General features: G+C 33.0%; 1 protein-coding gene and 1 non-coding gene across 2 annotated transcripts; both read right to left on the bottom strand.

Annotated features, from left to right (window-relative positions):
- Positions 1 to 238: 238 nt before the first annotated feature.
- LOC132173175 (small nucleolar RNA Z103) lies at positions 239 to 344 on the bottom strand. The gene has a single exon (XR_009439269.1). It is a non-coding gene; the product is annotated as a small nucleolar RNA Z103 (small nucleolar RNA).
- Positions 345 to 2558: 2214 nt separating this feature from the next.
- Positions 2559 to 4204, bottom strand: BRG1 (SBP (S-ribonuclease binding protein) family protein). Its single transcript, XM_088510944.1, has 3 exons — positions 3919 to 4204; positions 3454 to 3799; positions 2559 to 3249 (listed from the first exon to the last, which is right to left on the bottom strand). The coding sequence occupies exons 1-3, from the start codon at positions 3972 to 3974 to the stop codon at positions 2734 to 2736; spliced, it is 918 nt and encodes a 305-aa protein (XP_088367070.1). The 5' UTR covers positions 3975 to 4204; the 3' UTR covers positions 2559 to 2733.
- Between the last annotated feature and the right edge of the window lie 14297 nt (positions 4205 to 18501).

Below are 18501 nucleotides of genomic sequence, written 5' to 3' on the forward strand. Positions count from 1 at the left end.
AAGTTTTTTTTTCCGAAAATTTACTCTCTAGGTCAATAGAAATGCCAATAAAATCTCTGTTGTCAAAATTTTTTTAACTTCCGTTAATGCCACATCAGCATAATTTAATTTAAAAATTAAATATAAAAATAATAAAATTAAAAATTAAAAATTAAAAAAATTCGAAGAGGTGGCCGGAAGCCATCCCTGGCCACTCCAGACCTTCACTTGCTTGCATTCTGATTTTGTTAGATTAATCACAAATCCTTAATTAAGCTATTGGATTCTCCTAAAAAAGAGAATTACAAAATGTAGCGGAGTTATAATCAGCTTCGATCATTTGGGGAAATAATCGTCACTTCCATCTTTCACAAAATCAAACAAAATCATTTTATTCTTTGATTTTCAATTTATAATTTTATTCTTTAACTTGGAAAGTCCAAGGTACGGTCTGAAATCCAAGGGTTTCAAGCCGTGGTCCTTGAATTGCTCTAGGAATCACAAGCTGGTTTTCCAAGCCTGGAGCTTCTGCAACTTCAGGCCTCCCAAGGGACAGCATACGGTTTGCTAATTTATCGGAACCACTAGCATTGTGAATCATAAAAAATCATCTCAGAATACGACCGTAGGAATCAAAGAAAGTCAGTCTAACCTTTCAACAACCCCAACCTCACCATCCCAGAAGACAAACCTTTGGATCAAGATCTACATAGAGGGAGATAGGGAGAAACCCAATAAAGAGAGAAAGTAAAAGAATGGAGAAAATCAACAATGGGATTGTTCATGCACACCATGGCAGGTAGTGGATTCGTTCTGATCGGCGCATGGGAAGCTCTCACCTTCTCAAATTCAATCCAGAATCTAGTCGGAAATTCGATTCCATCTTCACCTCTCACGTCTGTTCACGCACCACCGTCGGCTTCATCATCGGGATTTGACCTCCATCTCCATCCCTGTCTTCTCCTTGTTTTTCATCTTGAACTCTATGGTCTCCTTCATTGACGTGCTCAGAGCAAGCTACACCGCTCTCGCTAAGATCGTCGAATCCGCGAACACCTTATTCAAGTAGACTTTCCCTCTAAAGCAAACTAAAACGGTTGTATTTTTTTCTCGAAATTCTTATTTTGCTTTGCGTGAGAGTGTGGTTTCTGTTTGGTTACCGAGAAAATGTTGGAAATGAAAAGGACGTGTTTGGTTGCTGAGGAGACTGAGGCAATTGAAGTTTGAAGCAAAATGGAAAAAATTCGACTTCTATCATATGAAATCGTTGGACAAGAGCTTAATTAAGGATTTGTGATTAATCAAACAAAATCAGAATGCTAGCCAGTGAAGGTTTGGGGTGGCCTTCAATTTTTATTTTTTATTTTATTATTTTTATGTTTAATTTTTAAATTAAATTAATGAAAAAATTATTATGCTAACATGGCATTAATGGAAGTTAAAAAATTTGACGGCACAGATTTTATTGGCATTTTCATTGATCCAGGAAGTAAATTTTCGAAAAAAAAAAAAAACGTAAGGACAAAAAAATTTTAAAAGATTGACTCAGGGACTTATTATACAATTACCCTTAATTTGAGATGAATGTTCCTCATATGTGTTTATTTTTGTTTTTACGAATAATTTTTATATATGTGTTTGTTTGTGTTAACAATAATATAATAAAAAAAGAATGAGAAATAATATTTTAAAGTAAATAGAAAATGAAATAGAGAATCTGTTGGAGTGCGTAGTGAAAAAACAATAGTTAAAGTAAAGAGTTATACTTTTTCACTAGGTAAAATACCTAATGCTGCTAAAGATGCTCTTAGGACAATGTCAGAATTTAGTTGAGACATTTTCATAATTTAATAAAAAAAATGAATTATGATTTTTTTTTTTTTTTTACTAAACACCAAAAAAAGATATATGCTATTAAAAATAGTGATTCCGAATAGATGAACTATTTATGACCACCCCATCTTCCAAGAAAGAGAAATAACAATAATAATAATAAATTTAGATGGAAGAGATGATGGGGCGTGACAGCATCATGTTATGCTATATACCCCGGTTTCCACGAAACCAAAAACTCATTTATTTATTATTATTATTTTGTAGGGTTTGAGAAACATAGGCGTGTCTCAACTTTTAACGCATAGGTGGTGCATAAAGAGGAATATGGTCCAACTCCACTCCCCCATATTCCTCGCCTTCTTTTGTTCACATCTACCACCCATCATTCTACTACCTTTTCAACGGTGGGGATCACCACCCATGCCCAACTCTTATCTTCTGGCCCCCCACCAAACACAAATCCTACACGTATATCACACCCACTGCAAATAACACTCTACTTTTTCTTTCTTTTTTCTTTTTTACTGGATAATATGTTAAAAGAAAAACGTTACTTAATTATTTAAATTGTTAATAATTTGATTGTAAGAGAGTCTGAATAGGTGATCCGATAATTGTAGTGTGAATAAGCGATTGAATAGCTCAAAAGATGGAGATCAAGGCTATTAATAGGACAATTTGCCTCAATCTCATTCTTTTGCCAAATCAGAAGAAAAAAAAAAAAAAAAAAGAAAAACTCGAGGAAACCAATGGTGAATATTAACTCAAAAAATAAATAAAAATGAAATATCTACGAAGGTCAGAAACTTACATTAAAAAAAGAGAGTCAGAAACAATAATGAAAAATTAGTAATTTTCCTTTTTTTTTTGGGTCTTCTAAGAGATATTTTCACCTTTTCTATGTTTTTTTTTTTACCCCTAGGAGAAATTAACATGCACGCTGGCATTCATGACAGCGTGACAGACAGGGCAATCGCGGAGACCGGTCGCGCACGCAGTGCAGAGGCAGAGATGCCTGCATGGCAGCAGCAACACCCTCGACTCCCTCGCCCCACAATTCCTGCACATCCTCTGCCCGCCACCACCACCGCCCAAAACCACATCCGCCGCCGCATCGTCCGCTGCCGGCGTGCACCGACCCAAATCGTTGCTGCCGCAGCTCGATTCCGCGTCGCTGTCGTCGCCGGCGTGCGCCAGCACTTGCTCTAAGTTGCTGCGTAGAGTATTGGCTGTGGCCTCGTTGTTCTGCGCCAAATCCCTCCATATCTGGTTCTCTACGTACAGGCTTCTCACTCTCTCTTGGAGGGCCCAGTTCAGCTTTCCCATTCTCTGGATCTCTTCATCTTTTTCTTTCAATTTCTTTGTGAAGATTTCCTGGAATGCCGACACCAAAATTCTTCTTTGCTCCTCTAGTTTCGATCTTACTTTTTCCGCCTGTTAACAAATCAATGAAAATTAAAATTCGATCGTACCAATAATTGGGATAAAAATCTAAAGAATTTCATAATTTCCAAATCAAAATGACCAGGAAAAAAAATTTCCAAAAATGATTTTCTTTTCTTTTCTGTTCTTTTCTTCGCGGCAAGTTTCTTGTAAAAAGAAAAGGAAATCAAAGCAAAACAAAGAGTGAAGAATTACATGTTGGGCGAGAAAGCGATCGATCTCTGATTGTTGCTGTTGAGCCTGGAAGATAATGTCCTGGCAGAGAAAAGACGGCAACACGGATATTTTGTTTCTCTTTTGAGGGACTATGAAATCATCAAACTGATTGATCATCGAATCTCTCGGACGCTTTCTCTGATCATGGATATTGGAGACCCCGCTATCCGCCTTATTCATCACCGGTTTCTCCGACCCCAGATTGCAATCAACGGATTGGTAAAAAGGTAGGAGCATTTCCGGCATTGTTCCGGCCAAAGGCACGCCGGAGTACATCTGGGCACCGGCCATATCCGCGTTTCCTTGATTATGTCTGATAAAATCTCTGCAAAAAAAAAAAAAAAAAAAAACCCAACCCATCAGGAATCCATACAAAACAAGGAAACCCCATTAAAGAGAGATATATATATAGAGAGAGAGAGAGAGAGGCTTATGGGTACGTACCTGTTGGTGATGAACTGGGAAGGGAATAGGCACATATGCCGAGCTTCAACTGCCATGAAAAAGTTAGTTGGTATTCCTTCGTTTCTCTGTGAATTCTTCTTCTTCACTCACTTTGTACTCGTTTCTATCTTAAGAGGGAGAAAGAATGAGGCAGAGAGCATGCAATAGAGGTGGCGATGGAGCAATGAAATATAAACTTCATTTAAACTTGGGTTTTTGTGTATTAGATAAAGGGAAAGTCAGAGACTTTCACAGAGAGAGAGAGAGAGAGAAAATCTTTATTTTTTTAATTTTAATTTTAATTTTTATGCATATAATATAATCTGTGCAAAACTAGGTAATACGCGGAGTGGCAGATTTTGTTCCTGATTGGCCTTTTTTTTCGTTTTCTTTTTTTTTTTAATTTTGTGATTTATTAATTACCAAGAAAGCGCCGTGTTTTATATGGGACGGTCACGGAAATTGAGGTTACTATTTCCGTGTGTGCAAGGTTTACTTGACTGGCCGTGAAATAACGCCCGGTCAATGACAGCATATCCGCCACGTGTGAGGCGATTGGTGCCCGTTGCAATCCTGCGCCACGTAGGCGGACGCTAGAGTCCAAGAGGAGACTCGTTGTGAACGTGACCCTTCGGGTTGTGGGGTCCACTTTTGTCGCACGTGCGACGTGGTGGGGCACTGTGGGGGAGGGATTTGGATCCTCCTTCTCCTGGTGGACAATAAAGCTGATGGCTCTGTAGCCTCTGTTGGCAATTTTGTGGGGCCCGCTTTCTGTTTCGTTGCGGTTTCCCCGTTTTGCTACCTTTGGTCCTTTGTCCCCTTTCTTTCTTTAACTGGTGTCTCTGTGTACGGACAACTCGGCAGGTAATGTGGATGCTTTTTTTTTTTTTTTTTTTTTTCCTGTGTGGGGCAGGTACACCGCATGTGGGGTGTGGGTGTGCGGGGAGGGTCAACATTTGGCAAATGATCTGTCCAGCTGGTCAAACTTACATTTAGCTACTAATTTTATACCTCCTTTTTTTTTTTTTTGGGGGTGAGATCTTCTTCTATTTATTTCATTTATTTATTGGAAATAGATTTAAAATACTTAATTGACTGGTTAAGATCTTGCGGTCCATTCATTTAACCATGTGAAACAAACGAAGGAAACTATATTATTGATTCCTTCCTTTAAGAATAATACTTATTTAATAAATGGAGTGTTTATACAACTTTATAATATAGTTGTAAAATCAAATTAGGATCTCTTATAATTTTACATAAATTTTAGATTTTTAGAGTCAAATTATAAAATTTAAGTAATTTTTAATAGGGGTAGACAGATTAAATGTTTACCACCTACCGACCGCTTACCGAACCGTAACCGACCGACGGAGACAAAGCCAAAAATTATTATGGATAAAGGTCGAGAGTCAAAAAAATTTACTACTAGGGGCCAGTTGGCTTTTTTTTTTTTTTAGCCTCAATATAAAAACTTGTAACTGACCACCTATTAATCGACTAACTGATTAACCGAAAAAATCGAAACTATAGTATGAACTATGAAGTCATTTAATTAATTGACTTAACCGACTTTCACGAATTAGTAGGCGAAAATACCCCTATCGACACCGACCGAACCAATACTCACCCCTAATTTTTAGACATCAAAACGCTTAAAAAATAATACCTATAAAAAATGTGACATGGTCACATGGATTTGAATACACGTGACTCGTTATTATTGGCAATTTGGTATGATGTGGACAAAATGACAGCGGCCAAGTTTTTCGTTAAAAGCTGAATGAAGAAACTAGTTATCAAATGCCAAAATTCAGACCTTTTTTGAGCAATTTCCTGGCTTTCCAATAGATCAATTTACATTATGGTGAGAGCTTTAACCTTGTCCTCAAGAGGTAGCTCAATCGGCTGGGATCACATTTAATGAAGTTGATGTCACTAGTTCGAATCTCCCTCCCCCTCTTGTGCGGACATGTCAAAAAAAAAAAAAAAAAAAAGCCTTAACCTAAGGATTAAAGTACAAGATTTTGATAATTGGAATAATAAATTATTAATGAGATGCAAGAATTATTATAGAGGAATCTACTAAATAAATAAAGTAACATTTATTTGGAATAACATCCTGAGAGGAGCGGGATAGTTCATTCAAGGAGGACAAAATTGTAATTAATGTGCAATAAATGGCTGTCCTATTTTTATTTTTATTTTTTGAAAAGAAATGGCTGTCCTATTAATGCTAGAGAAGTTAATGCGCATCTATATGTCAATATATAAGAATGTAACTATTAAAACATTGAACTTCATAGCCCATTATAAAAAAAAAAAAAGTACACTGTACATTGGATTTAAAAATAAATAAATACATTGGGTTGCCTTTTTGGAAAAAATTGAACTCCCAGAGAGGTAAAATTAAGAAAGATAAATGAAGAAAACTATATTATAAATTAGGAAAAAAATATATATAAAAAAGCCCCCTAACTAATAGCCGTTTGTGCAATAAAGTCCTAGAATGTTCAAAAGGTACTAAAATAACTCTTCAAACTACAAAAGTGTATCAAAACGATCACATTTTTTTTTTAATATATTATTATAATACCCCTATTATTTTAAAAACTAATTAATAAAATAAAAAATAAATTAAACTATTTTTTGGAGTGCCCAAATTGCTAGTAATTCATATCATCCATAGAGAACGAGGATTGCGAGACTTAGTTTCTATGAGTAGCCCTCACCAAGTCACCTGCCCCGTAGATGTGCCCTACAATTGCCCAACTTTATGAATCTGTCTAAATTGCTAACAATTCAAGTACCTAAATACCGACATCAATAATATACAGACTTTTTTAAAAAATATATAATAATAATCTAAAAATAATAATTGAGATTTGAAGAAATGTGTTGAATAGAATATCTAAGAAATATTAAGTTACTTCCTTAAATATATTAGAGTTCATCCATGTGCTTATCTCCTTATGTTGCAATACATAAATCATGTAAGCTATGAACTTAATAATTAATCAACTTTGATATTTACATGTTTACATTGCTTTGTTGTTACTTTTGCACAAAAGCGAACTTGCTTATAGAGTCATACTTCTTAAAACACAAGTACACTTAGTTTTTTTTTTTTTTTTCAAAGCACAAGTAAACTTAATTAAGATGCAACTTTATAGCATAGATTTCGATTTTATGCAATAGGACTGCCTTATTACCTTACAATAGAGTCATCAAAGTGAGAGCCTAACTACTTAGAATAAATCTCACCTATTTCAATAGATGCCCTAACAAACTTTCACATGGTCCCTATTGCACAAGATTCCGGTCCAATTTTTAAATTTTGTACTGGTCAATTTTCAAATAAGGTTTTGCTAATTTTTTGACAGCATATGTGAAAGATGATTCACCTACCTAAATAAGTTTTGAGTTACCCAACTACCTATTCAGACAAATAAGTAATATATGGGTTCTTTAGACAAAATATTGCTAGAAATTCCTATTCCAATATGAGCTAAAAAAAAAAAAACACCTTTAACAATCAAAATCCTTTGGGTGAATGTTTAAAGATAGAATGTCATGTAGCCATTTTCACTAATTATATATGTGGATTATTTATTTACCCAACATAATTTTTTTTATTTTTTTAAAAGACACTTAAACAACCTTTGGAAAAAGTTTAATAAGAATCTCCCCCAAAAAAAAAAAAAAAAAAAAAGGAGTAGAAAGGTAGGGAAAAGAGATGAGAAAGTGAAATAATTGAAGCGGCAGAAATGGTCCCTTACCTTTACCCTACAAAAATTGGAAAAAAAAGAAGGGCCACGTGGCGGTCCCACACCCAGAAATTGCAACAGTTAATGATAGGGGGGATTGACCAGAAGGAGTCCGATGTAACAGTCACCCGTGTCCCAGAAAATCTAACATCTTCTCATTTCGCCCCCACAACCTCCGCACATTCAAAAAAGCAAAACCAAAAATGTGAAAAAGAAAAAGAAAACAGGAGTTGGCATTTGCCACCGAAAAAGCGGGCAAATTAATGTAGACAGATGACACACATGCACCGGATCATCCCCCTCTCTCTCCTCTATTATTGCATTTGCTTGCTTCCATGATCCCCATTTTCGACATCCTTCCAACCCTGTTGCTCAACTTTAACCGCCTTTAAAAGGAAACAAAAGTTTTTTTTTTTTTTTTTTTTTTAAAAAAAAGACCCAAATAATAGGTAAATAAAAAGATTTGATATGATAACCCATATCAAATATACTAATAATATATAGATCGATTGTGCATGACACGTTTATGCCCTTTCACATGATGAATAATTGTACTTTTAAAGCTTACAATTTGGATATTTTCAATATATTTATTTCTCTCATTTTATTCATCAAGATAGTTATTTTGTGAAGTTATGAGGGATTTTCAAGCATTTACAATATTTCAAGTTCAAATTTCATTGGCAAGTTGTTATTGTATAAATTTTACTAATATTATCATTCACATATTACCAACCATTCGGGGACGGAGATAGAAACCTAGGGAGGCCGCCGGGAGGAGGGAGCTCCCCCTTCCTCAAGTTCATCTTGGGTTTTTTTTTTTTTTTTGGGTCTTTCTTTTTTACATTCTTACTAGTAAAAAAAAAATTTAACTAGTCCTCTATTTTGTAACAAGGCTATATATATATATATATATATTTTGGATAATTAAACATGTATGATGTATTTACTAAGGCAAAAAATCTTGGTCTAGCACAAGGGTAATCTTGATTTAGGGCATTATTGGATAATTAAACATGTATGATGTATTTACTAAGGCAAAAAATCTTGGTCTAGCACAAGGGTAATCTTGATTTAGGGCAATCATTATTCTTTGCATAGTCATCACCACCATCATTTACAATCATAGTTGCGAATATCATGATACTCTAATTTCTACATTTTCAAATATATTATTCTAATAAGTGGGAAAAGTTCAATTGATTGCATTAAAATTCCCACCAAATTAAATTCTATAATTTTAAAGATTCTAAGAATTTTTTTATTTTTTATTTTTATATGTATGCTATTAAGTTGGTATACTTAATACCCCTATTGAAAGTATGGCAGAAATTCCCAAGGAAACAAATAGAAATGCCCTCATCTCCCTCCTAAAAGTAGGGTTGCTTGCATCAATAGCCACTGACTTTTTTTTTTTTTTTTTTTTTTTCAAAAAATAAAAAACAAAAAATTTAAATTTCTTCCTTTCTTAACTTTAAAGATTCGCTTTTTGCCAACCACTTGAAAGATACTGTGATGATTCAAAAAAGTCCTCACTTGTGATAAGGTGGCATCTTGGTGGCGGTTGTTGTTTTTGTTTTGTGTTTTGTGTTTTTTTTGTTTTTAATGTTTTTTTTTTGGTTTTTTATCCGCACTAGCATAATCTTGGTCTCTGACAACCAAAAGACCCATAATATGGGGTTCCCTATTATGTTTTTATCAAAAGAAGAAAGAAAGGATATAGGGGGATTGTAAAGAGATGCTCTTTACTCAAGTATGAGAATACTTGTCCGTACATAGGATTTTCAAGAAAAATTCCTGTCCATTTGATACCTTGCTCTCTTGGCCCTGTGATGCTAAACTTCTTTTTAGCATTAAATGTATTATGTTTGAAATAATGTTTTTTTAGGCATTCAATAGTGAGAGGGTCTTTGTTGGGCCCATGTGCCTAGACATGTATTCAAGTAGCCCAATGCCTACTCAGACAGGTTAGGTGGCCCCATAAGAGACACCCGGACAATTGTTAGCCCGATGACAGGCGTGAGAGAACGGCAAAAAGTAATTTCTACATATGAGAAGCGTAAACTATTTTACGCTTCTTAAAATGTTATTTTTCTTGATTCAACTGAAAATATTTATACCTTGACTAATATTTTATGCCTCATAAAATACTCAAAAATAAATAAAACGTTTTTTTACAAAATATTGTAGCTAAAACAAACGGACTTAATAGTAAAAAAAAAAAAAAAAAAAAAAAAAAAAAAAGAAGAAGCATGAGATGAAGATGAGAATAGTACAAGTTGGGAGAAGTTTCTGAAGTGGGCATCTAAGATGATGGGTAAATGGAAAGTGGTAGTGCTTTTCTTCGAAAGGGAACAAAACATAAGTGGGTCCGTCCACAGAAACCTTAAATGTAGGACACATGGGACATTATTATTATTATTATTATTTACTTAATTTGTGATTATTGACGTAATTTATCATTTTGATTTGACACCACCATTGTTGTCTTCAATGTTCGTGCATGCATTGCCGCCACTTTAGATTTTTTTTTTTTTTTTTTTTGGTTTTTTCCCCTAAATTCGCTCAATTTGTCATTGGTTTCACACTTGAAATTGAAGGGTTCATATGCCAAAAAAGCCATGCATTGGATAATGCAATTTTTGGTTTTTTGTCTTCCCTCTCACCTCCTTTTCATAAAGCTTTTTAGTACCATTCTAAGGAGGACCCTGATACAAAGTATGCGGCACGTCAGAGCAAAATTTTTTTATTTTTATTTTTTATAATTAAAAATAAAATAAAAAATAAAAATTTGTACTGGCGTCCACACCACGTGCTATTTTACTTCACCTCTTTTTAAATATAAACCAAACTCTTTTTTAACAAAAATTTATGTTGTCTCCAAGAGATAATTCAATCGGCTGAAAATTAAATCTTACGAAGTGCAAGTTACTAGTTAGAATTCTCCCCATGTGTAGACATATAAAAATAAATAAATAAATAAACAGAAATTCATGCCCTTATATAAATTCGTTTAATTTTAATTTTATTATTTTTAACTATGAAATGAAAATCATTTTAAATATTTAGTAAGATAAAAGATATTTCTCTTTCTAATGTGAGAAATATGGGGCTTGAATACAAATTTGATTCTTGTACTTTACCACCTTATTAAATAAACTCATTATTATTATGTTTTCAAATCTAAAAAATTTAGTCCTCATGCTTTGTACCTTTATCAAAATGGTTATTCGAGTTCAAACAATTAATGAAATTTTTGTCACGTGTAAAAAAAAAAAAAACACATCTAAACCTATAAAGCATTACAACATGTGACTACTAAGAAAGCAATTTGGGCTCACAATATATAAGAAAATCATATTATTTTACGCAGAGCCTACACCACCAGAAGAATATCACCTTCTGGTTTCACTTGTTGGTGTCCCAATTCTCGACAAAAAATAAAGGCTCTTAGAGTTGTTGTGGCTTTTACAATAACTAGGTCACTTATATAGTCTTTCGGAGGAGACATCTCGAACTATGGCCCCCATACCCATCTTCCTATTACATTTATCTACAACCGTATCTCAATTGATCTTCACAAAATTTCCTATAGGGCCTTGTCATCTCATGTTTCGTCTCAAGATCCACTGCAGCCCTTGTTTGCTGACGAGAATTAGCACAATGAAAAGCCATGAGGGAGTCTTTTGCTTTGCTTTCGAGTAGGGTGGGGTGAGTACAAATTCTCCATGGACCACCACATTCCGTCGTAGCCACAAGTTTCGTGCCACCACCCCCATGAGCTCTAAGTTGTCACGCACTAAAACAAAATTAAATGAACCAGCTAAATTTGAATGTTTATCATTTAGCTCGATAGTAACCTTACTTTTTACAGATTTTAAAGTTTCCTTCTTTATTTTGTTTGTTTGTTTTTTTTTTTTTTTCTTTATTCGAGTGAGTGAGTAATTCCATAAAAAGAAAGAAAACTATACAATGATATAAGATGAGAATAACGCTAGATATTATATTTTTATTATATAATTGTTTAATAATATTGATGTAACATTTCAAATCAATAATTAATTTTTTTTGTTACTTAACAAAGATTAATTCAAACATCAATCGAGACCGCTCACGTCAGCCTTGCCAGCTGGGGATGAAAAAATCCAACAAAGGCTGCATCGATCGCGGCTCAAAGACATCATCCAATAGACCCACCCCGTAGAACACCCATACAACCAACGACTATATATATTCTTGAGAAGGAGAAATGATGATGATGATGATGATGATGATGATGAGGAAATGCATTATATTTGGCTCTTTCCAAAACCGCAAAACCTATCTTTCCTACGAAGTTTCTACCGTTTACACCTTCATTTATCATCAAAATAATTGAAATTTCCTACTTTTCTTCTTTGGACGACAAGAACTAAATGACAACACACGTGATAGTCATTTTTGCTTTTTCTCTCTTCTTTTTCCTCATAAAAATTATATAATAATAATAACAAAAATAATATTGTCCATCAACAAGTAGCAATAATGTATAGCTAAAGCATTTTGTTCGGAGGCTTATAGTGTAAAAACAAAGAAGAAAAAAAGAAAAAAGAAAAAGCATTGTAGTTAGATCAAAGATCTTGACAACACACCATCAAGAGTTTTTATGTTGTTATGCAAATATTTAATATTAGGGTATGCGTTCGACTCCAGCAATAAAAAGTTATATTATGATTCAATCGAATTTAAAAGAGCACATGCAATTTTCATCGTTTATGTTTTTTTGTTTGTGAATTCATAACAAATAAGTCTTACAATAATTACATTCGGGTAAAATAGTCATTTCAATTTGTCCTCTTTCTGCCTCGACAACACAAGAAACAATAAATGAGAAGCCAACTGATTGTGATAATGAGTAGTCAAGCTATATTTAAGTGGGTTTAAAAGATTACCTACAATTCTTATCATCTATGTTCCTCATGTTATTAATTCACAACAAATAAGTGCTACAATAATTACATTCAGGTAAAATCGATTGTCCTCTTTCTACGTCGACAACGCAAGAAACAATAAATGGGAAGCCCACTGATTGTGATTGGACACGTCATTTCTCTTTCTCTTAATGAGGCTGCCAGACGAACACAACAGTAAAAAACTTGTGCGCCTGGTGTTGTCAGCCCCTCCTTTCCACATCGTGGGCCAATTTGTAAAGTTTGATTTCTTCTAACGATGTCGATGTGTAATGGTTTTTGTCGTCTCCTAGTTGAAAACAAAATTCAAAAAAATAGAGAGGGTGGTAGGCTTTGGGTACTCCTTTGGCCTTTTTCCCTTTCGTCCAAAAATGATGTACACCCATCTTTTCCAAATGGAAACCCAAGAAAATATTGTTTGTACCCAATTGATTTTTCAAGGGCTACCCCAATTTGACGGTCCCTTTCTTTGACTAGACATTAAAAAAAATTGTCTCCCCTATAATTAGGACCCTTAATTATAGGCCTCCTAATTCATCCTCCCAAAAATACAATCTACCTAAAACCGTACAACACATTTAATCTTTTTGAGAATTGTCGGAACATCTATTTCGGTCGATGTTTCTCGGTCATGACGGTTGAACTTGATATCTATTAGATACGATATTAGCGGATTATAATTGAGAAATTTAACCTATATAATAATATAATATTTATGGCTCAACACGACTCAAACTTGCTATTCAACATTTGAAATTGCCATTTTTTAACACGATTTATAAGCTTAGCGTGAAATTAACGAGTTAAGGTTAATTTATATAATCTTATAGATACCTGTAACTTGATGTAATACGAGAACACAAATTGCTACACCTACCGATCTAATGATATGTGGCGGGACACATGCTGCAATCATCCATTGTTTTAAGAGGGGACTTCTTGAATGAAGTTTGGTAATTGTTGGAAGATGCTTTGCCTCTAGAATTGAGTTTGAAAGCGATTTGACTGATAAACGTGAAGTTGAATAATAGTAGAGAGGCACGTCAAGGGTGATGCATGTGAGCGCGCATTGCCTGCCTAAGGGACCCTTTGAATAATAGCAATTAATTAATGGATTTTTTTGGCATGATATTGGGGAACCTTTCTTGAATTGCATTATTTTTAACCCATAATGAGTTGATTAATTTTGAGGATACATCCAAGAAGCTGTAATAATAAAATGGATTAGTATCACATCATGGATGTAATTTCTAAAACAAGAAAATAAACAAAAATAAAATAATAGAAAAAAAAAACCCTTGTGGGAGGGTGTTGGATGAGCATGATAATGACAAGGAATTGGAATAAATATACATGTTGGTAATAATCAACGTATAGATTATGTGTGGATCAATAGTGGTCCAAATCATGATATAGCTAGAGCCTATTTTATAATTAAGTTAGGATCAATATTGTATTATATTATATATTATGCTTAGTGGTTACCCTTTCTTACAAGTTGGAAGCTAATGTAGATAGAAGAATCGGGCAAGAACCAAACAAATAAGGACTAATATATATATATATATATACACACCAATTGAAATCATAATTAGGTTGATGATTTGGATGTGGAAGAAGAAAACTTCAAAGCAACCTATCACTTTCCTTGGATATCCGGTGTGCCGCCCATGTTCCTTATAAAACTGTCTCAACTGGGGTCTTTTTTTTTTTTTTTTTTTTAAAAAAAAAAAAATTTAGAATTGACTTATTATTATTATTATTATTATTAGAAACCAAGATTGTGACCTTTCATGTAGGGGCCTATAAATTATTGGCCACAATGGAGAGTCATGAACTTGTAGCCATTAACCTAATGCCCTACTTAGGAAGGGAGGCCTTGCCTAGGTAGTGGGGGTCCTCACATCTCCCTTCTCAAAAGCATAGGTTAGGGGAAATTCTTAGGATCTTCAATTGCAGGAAATTCCGGTTCAGTGAACCCGATCCACAATAATATTCAATTTCAATACATCTTGATCAATAAGTAAAATGTTACAAGTAGAATTTGAAAAATCCTTCATCCAAACCTAGTCTAAAGATTGGACAATAGCCACTTTTGCTAATCTACGTATTGCTTCATTTGCGGTTGGTTTTATTTGACGACCGGAGACCGTTATTCGGAAGAGGTTTTGCATCATCAATAAATTGTTCGTTTGCAGTGCTTGAACAATTTTCAACGCATCTCCCTTCATCACGGGGTATTAGATTTTTGTAGTTTATTTCTAGAAAAAAGTATAGCGTGGACAAGGAGTAGTTTTTTTTTTTTTTTTTTTTTTTTTTTTAAGGACAAGGAGTAGTTAAACATGAGAAATATGGATCAAAAGCAGTTTGGAAGAGAAACGACAACATTGTTTAAAAGGAAACCTCAATAATTTTGACGTGGAAGACAATGTATTTATTTTGAAAGAAGCTTTCCTCTTTCCCCGTGAATTATTTGTCAAATCAGATGGTTATATGAATGACAAATCAGTTAGTTTCAACGACAACAGAAGTTTTTTTGTCTATTTCACAATAATTCATGTTGGAAAAAACCTAATCCTACGAACCGTCAAGAAAGCCGGCTTTAAATACCTCCAAAATAGCCCTAACGCATCATATACATTTCATATCTCACATGTCACTCTCTACTCTCCAATCTCCATTATTATTTTAAGGAATTATAATTCATAAATAAATAAATAAAATTAATTCATTTGTTTTCGACAATGTTGCCCATGTGTATTATTTTGTACGCCATATATATATATATTTAATATTCTGATAACATATATATTTCCTTGTCTTTTGGGTCAAGATAAACTTATATTTGCAGACACGTATCTTAAGAGTGCCGTCGTTTGATTGGACTTGATGACAAATCTTAACAATATTCATAGCTATTTTTAATTTTCTTTTGTTATGTTTTAATGAAACAAACTAAAATATGAGTAATGCTATAAGTTATTTTAGAGTTTTTTTAGAGTTATCTCAAATGTGATGTGACTTTTAAAATCACCAATAGATCAAAAGTCAGTAAATCACATCTCAAATTCAACGGTAATTTTAAAGCCACATCATATTTAGAATAACTCTAGAAAAACTTATAGTATTACTCATAAAATATAGAATTAGAATGGTCTAAGATATTATATTTAATAAATACATGAACTTGTTTAAAGTAAACTATAAAAATTAAATTAGAGCCGGCAGAGGTGCCTTTGACCCTTTTTTAGCCAATCCAATTTATGATTTTTTTTTTCCCATAAAACATTAATTTGTAAGCTTCTTTATTCACAATTAATTTCCTTAAATTTCGGTTTTGCAATATTTTTGCTACATCCATATCAACCTCTGCAAGGGTGAGAATCAGCTGCTGAATTATACTACTAAAGTTAGAATTGACATTTTTTTTATACAATGGGTTTAGGTTAAAGGGTTTAATCTGTTTAATTACATAAGTCGGGTGAAAATTGACATATATAATCTTATACTGGGGCAACCATGATTTTTTATTTGGGGTGAGGAATTTACATAAATAAATAAGTACATAAAAATATATATAATCTCTCTATATTTGTGTGTTTGTATGGGGTCTGAACTTAGATAAATAAACAAACACACACACACACACATATATATATATATATATATATATATATATATAGTCTTTTGTATATATGTGCGCGTAGTGTGCACATTTATGTAAAATGTTAACAGACAAATCTTAAATTAAATTTCATAATTAAATCATAATAAAAAACTCAAATTTATAGATGTTTTGCTTTCAGAGCTTCCACACCAAAAAAGGTGTTCAAAACACATTCCGAGTTTAAAATTAAAAAGATTTAATATAAGAGTAAACACGTGAATGAAAATTAAACATTTGATACGACGGAGATATAAAAAAAGTAGCATTTTTAAAAGATCATTAAAAGATTTCGAGAATGGTAAGTCTGTTTTTAAACCCGACACAAAAATATAAATACAGGTAACCCTGGCAGTAGGGTCAGTTAAACCTACCCTAGTATCAATTGCATAACTTTAGTGGATAGACAGAATCTGCAAAGTGTGATCAGGCCTGTTCAGCATATGAGTAATCAACATTATTATTTATGCTTTTATAGAATAGATAGATAGATGGATATGGTAAAAGTCAGGTGCTACTTTCCCGGAAAACAAACTTATCATACGATAAGTGCGAAACTCGTTACTTTCCAACTTGATGGAACAGAATATAAAAAAGGTTTTTTCTGATAAGATTTTTAAATAAAAATTGATGATGGTGGGTGCATTAAAAAAAAGCTTGGACTTTCGAGCATATTCTGTCGTGTGATTTTGGCAAGTGGGACCCTTGAAATGGAGACATTTTTGTCCCTCTATGGCCGGCATCATGTGACTAACCTTCCACATTCATCTCCCTCCTTTTTCCTTTTTCCTTTTTTAATTTTTTTAATTAATTATTATTATTAGTATTATCAAAAAAAAAAAAAAAACTTTACTTACTTTTTGAATTGTCACATCTTTTATAATTCTTTTCTAAAATGTAAAACCTCTTAATTCAGTGTATTATTATTATTTTTTTTTTTAAATGTTCCTCATTTATTAGGATTTTTGGTTAAATTCTAACAAAATTTTTGAAATACCTTTTTTTTTTATTTAGAAAATATATTTAAGGATCTTTTTGTAAATACTGTTAAATTTGGACACCTTAATTTTTGCAATTTTTTTTTTCTTTCTAAAACACAATTGGGAGTATTTTGGGAAAAAGGTAACAGAGGGGTGAGATTGTAAATTTTTAATAAATACATTAAATTAAAAGAAATTAAACTTTAAGTGAGACATTACAAAAATATGACAATTCAAGAAATAAAGTTAAGTTTCCCTAATTATATTATTATTATATATAATCTTTTCAAATGGCACGTTTTGGATTTTTTATTTTTCACACGAAATATTATATTCAATGTGTATTATTATGTCGTGTAAAAAAATAGTGGTTTTCCTAGTAAGCGTATCAAACGCAGGTACACATGTTAGTTTAAAAAACTGTATTTTTTCATTACTTTATTAATATTTTTAGGATATTTATTTTTTTTAAAAAAAAGGCTTCTGTCAGATCATGTACGGATTTATTTATTTATTATATTTATTTTGACACAGTGGGTTTATTTTTTTGATTTTTTAAAAATATTTTAATAAAAAGATCTAGAAACCGCATAGTGAGGCACGCAAATTGGAATCTACTGAAAGGTAAAACGAATTACAGTGGGGTAAAGTTGACCTACTTAATTTTTATATAATATTCGATAAAAAGGATTAATTATTTTAATTCAAATTTATTAAGCCTGTTTGGGGAAGTAATATTGGAAATTTGTCGTGATTCCAATTAAACAATTGAGAGTCAACAATTATATTGCGTAGCGTCCGGTGGATGCGATGAGGTGTCATTGTTGGGTGGACCACATGATCCAACCGAAACAAATCTTTCTTTTTAACCTTTTTTTCGGTGCATGGGAATTTTTGGCGATGGATCCTATGAATTTATGCACATTATTATATTGACATGTGCTGTCACTCACTGCACCCCTTTTTTTCCTTATATCTTTAGTCATTTCGTGGTGGCCACTTGTTGCCACGTGGAACCGACAGAAATAAATTTCCTTAAATATACTGTTTTTTTTTTTTTTTTTTTTTTTTTTTGGGGTGATAGCTGGAAGCTTATTCTTGGGAAAGTGAAAAGGGTAACGTTAGACTCCATTAGAATTGGATGTGGTTAGAGGTGACACAAAAATTAGTGCTTGTGTCCTATTTGAGTTGTGTTGAGGTATGGATTTATACAAGTTAATTAT

The sequence above is a fragment of the Corylus avellana genome, chromosome 1 (assembly GCF_965113065.1).
Source record: "Corylus avellana chromosome 1, dhCorAvel1.hap1.2, whole genome shotgun sequence".
Taxonomy (NCBI): Eukaryota; Viridiplantae; Streptophyta; class Magnoliopsida; order Fagales; family Betulaceae; genus Corylus; species Corylus avellana.

Excerpts from the sequence above, each read along its gene's own strand:
- BRG1 (XM_088510944.1), bottom strand. The coding sequence starts at position 3,974 with ATGGCAGTTGAAGCTCGGCATATGTGCCTATTCCCTTCCCAGTTCATC. Across the intron at positions 3,800-3,918 it reads TCCCAGTTCATCACCAACAG|AGATTTTATCAGACATAATC; the intron begins GTACGTACCCAT and ends TTTTTTTTGCAG. Across the intron at positions 3,250-3,453 it reads ATCGCTTTCTCGCCCAACAT|GCGGAAAAAGTAAGATCGAA; the intron begins GTAATTCTTCAC and ends ATTTGTTAACAG.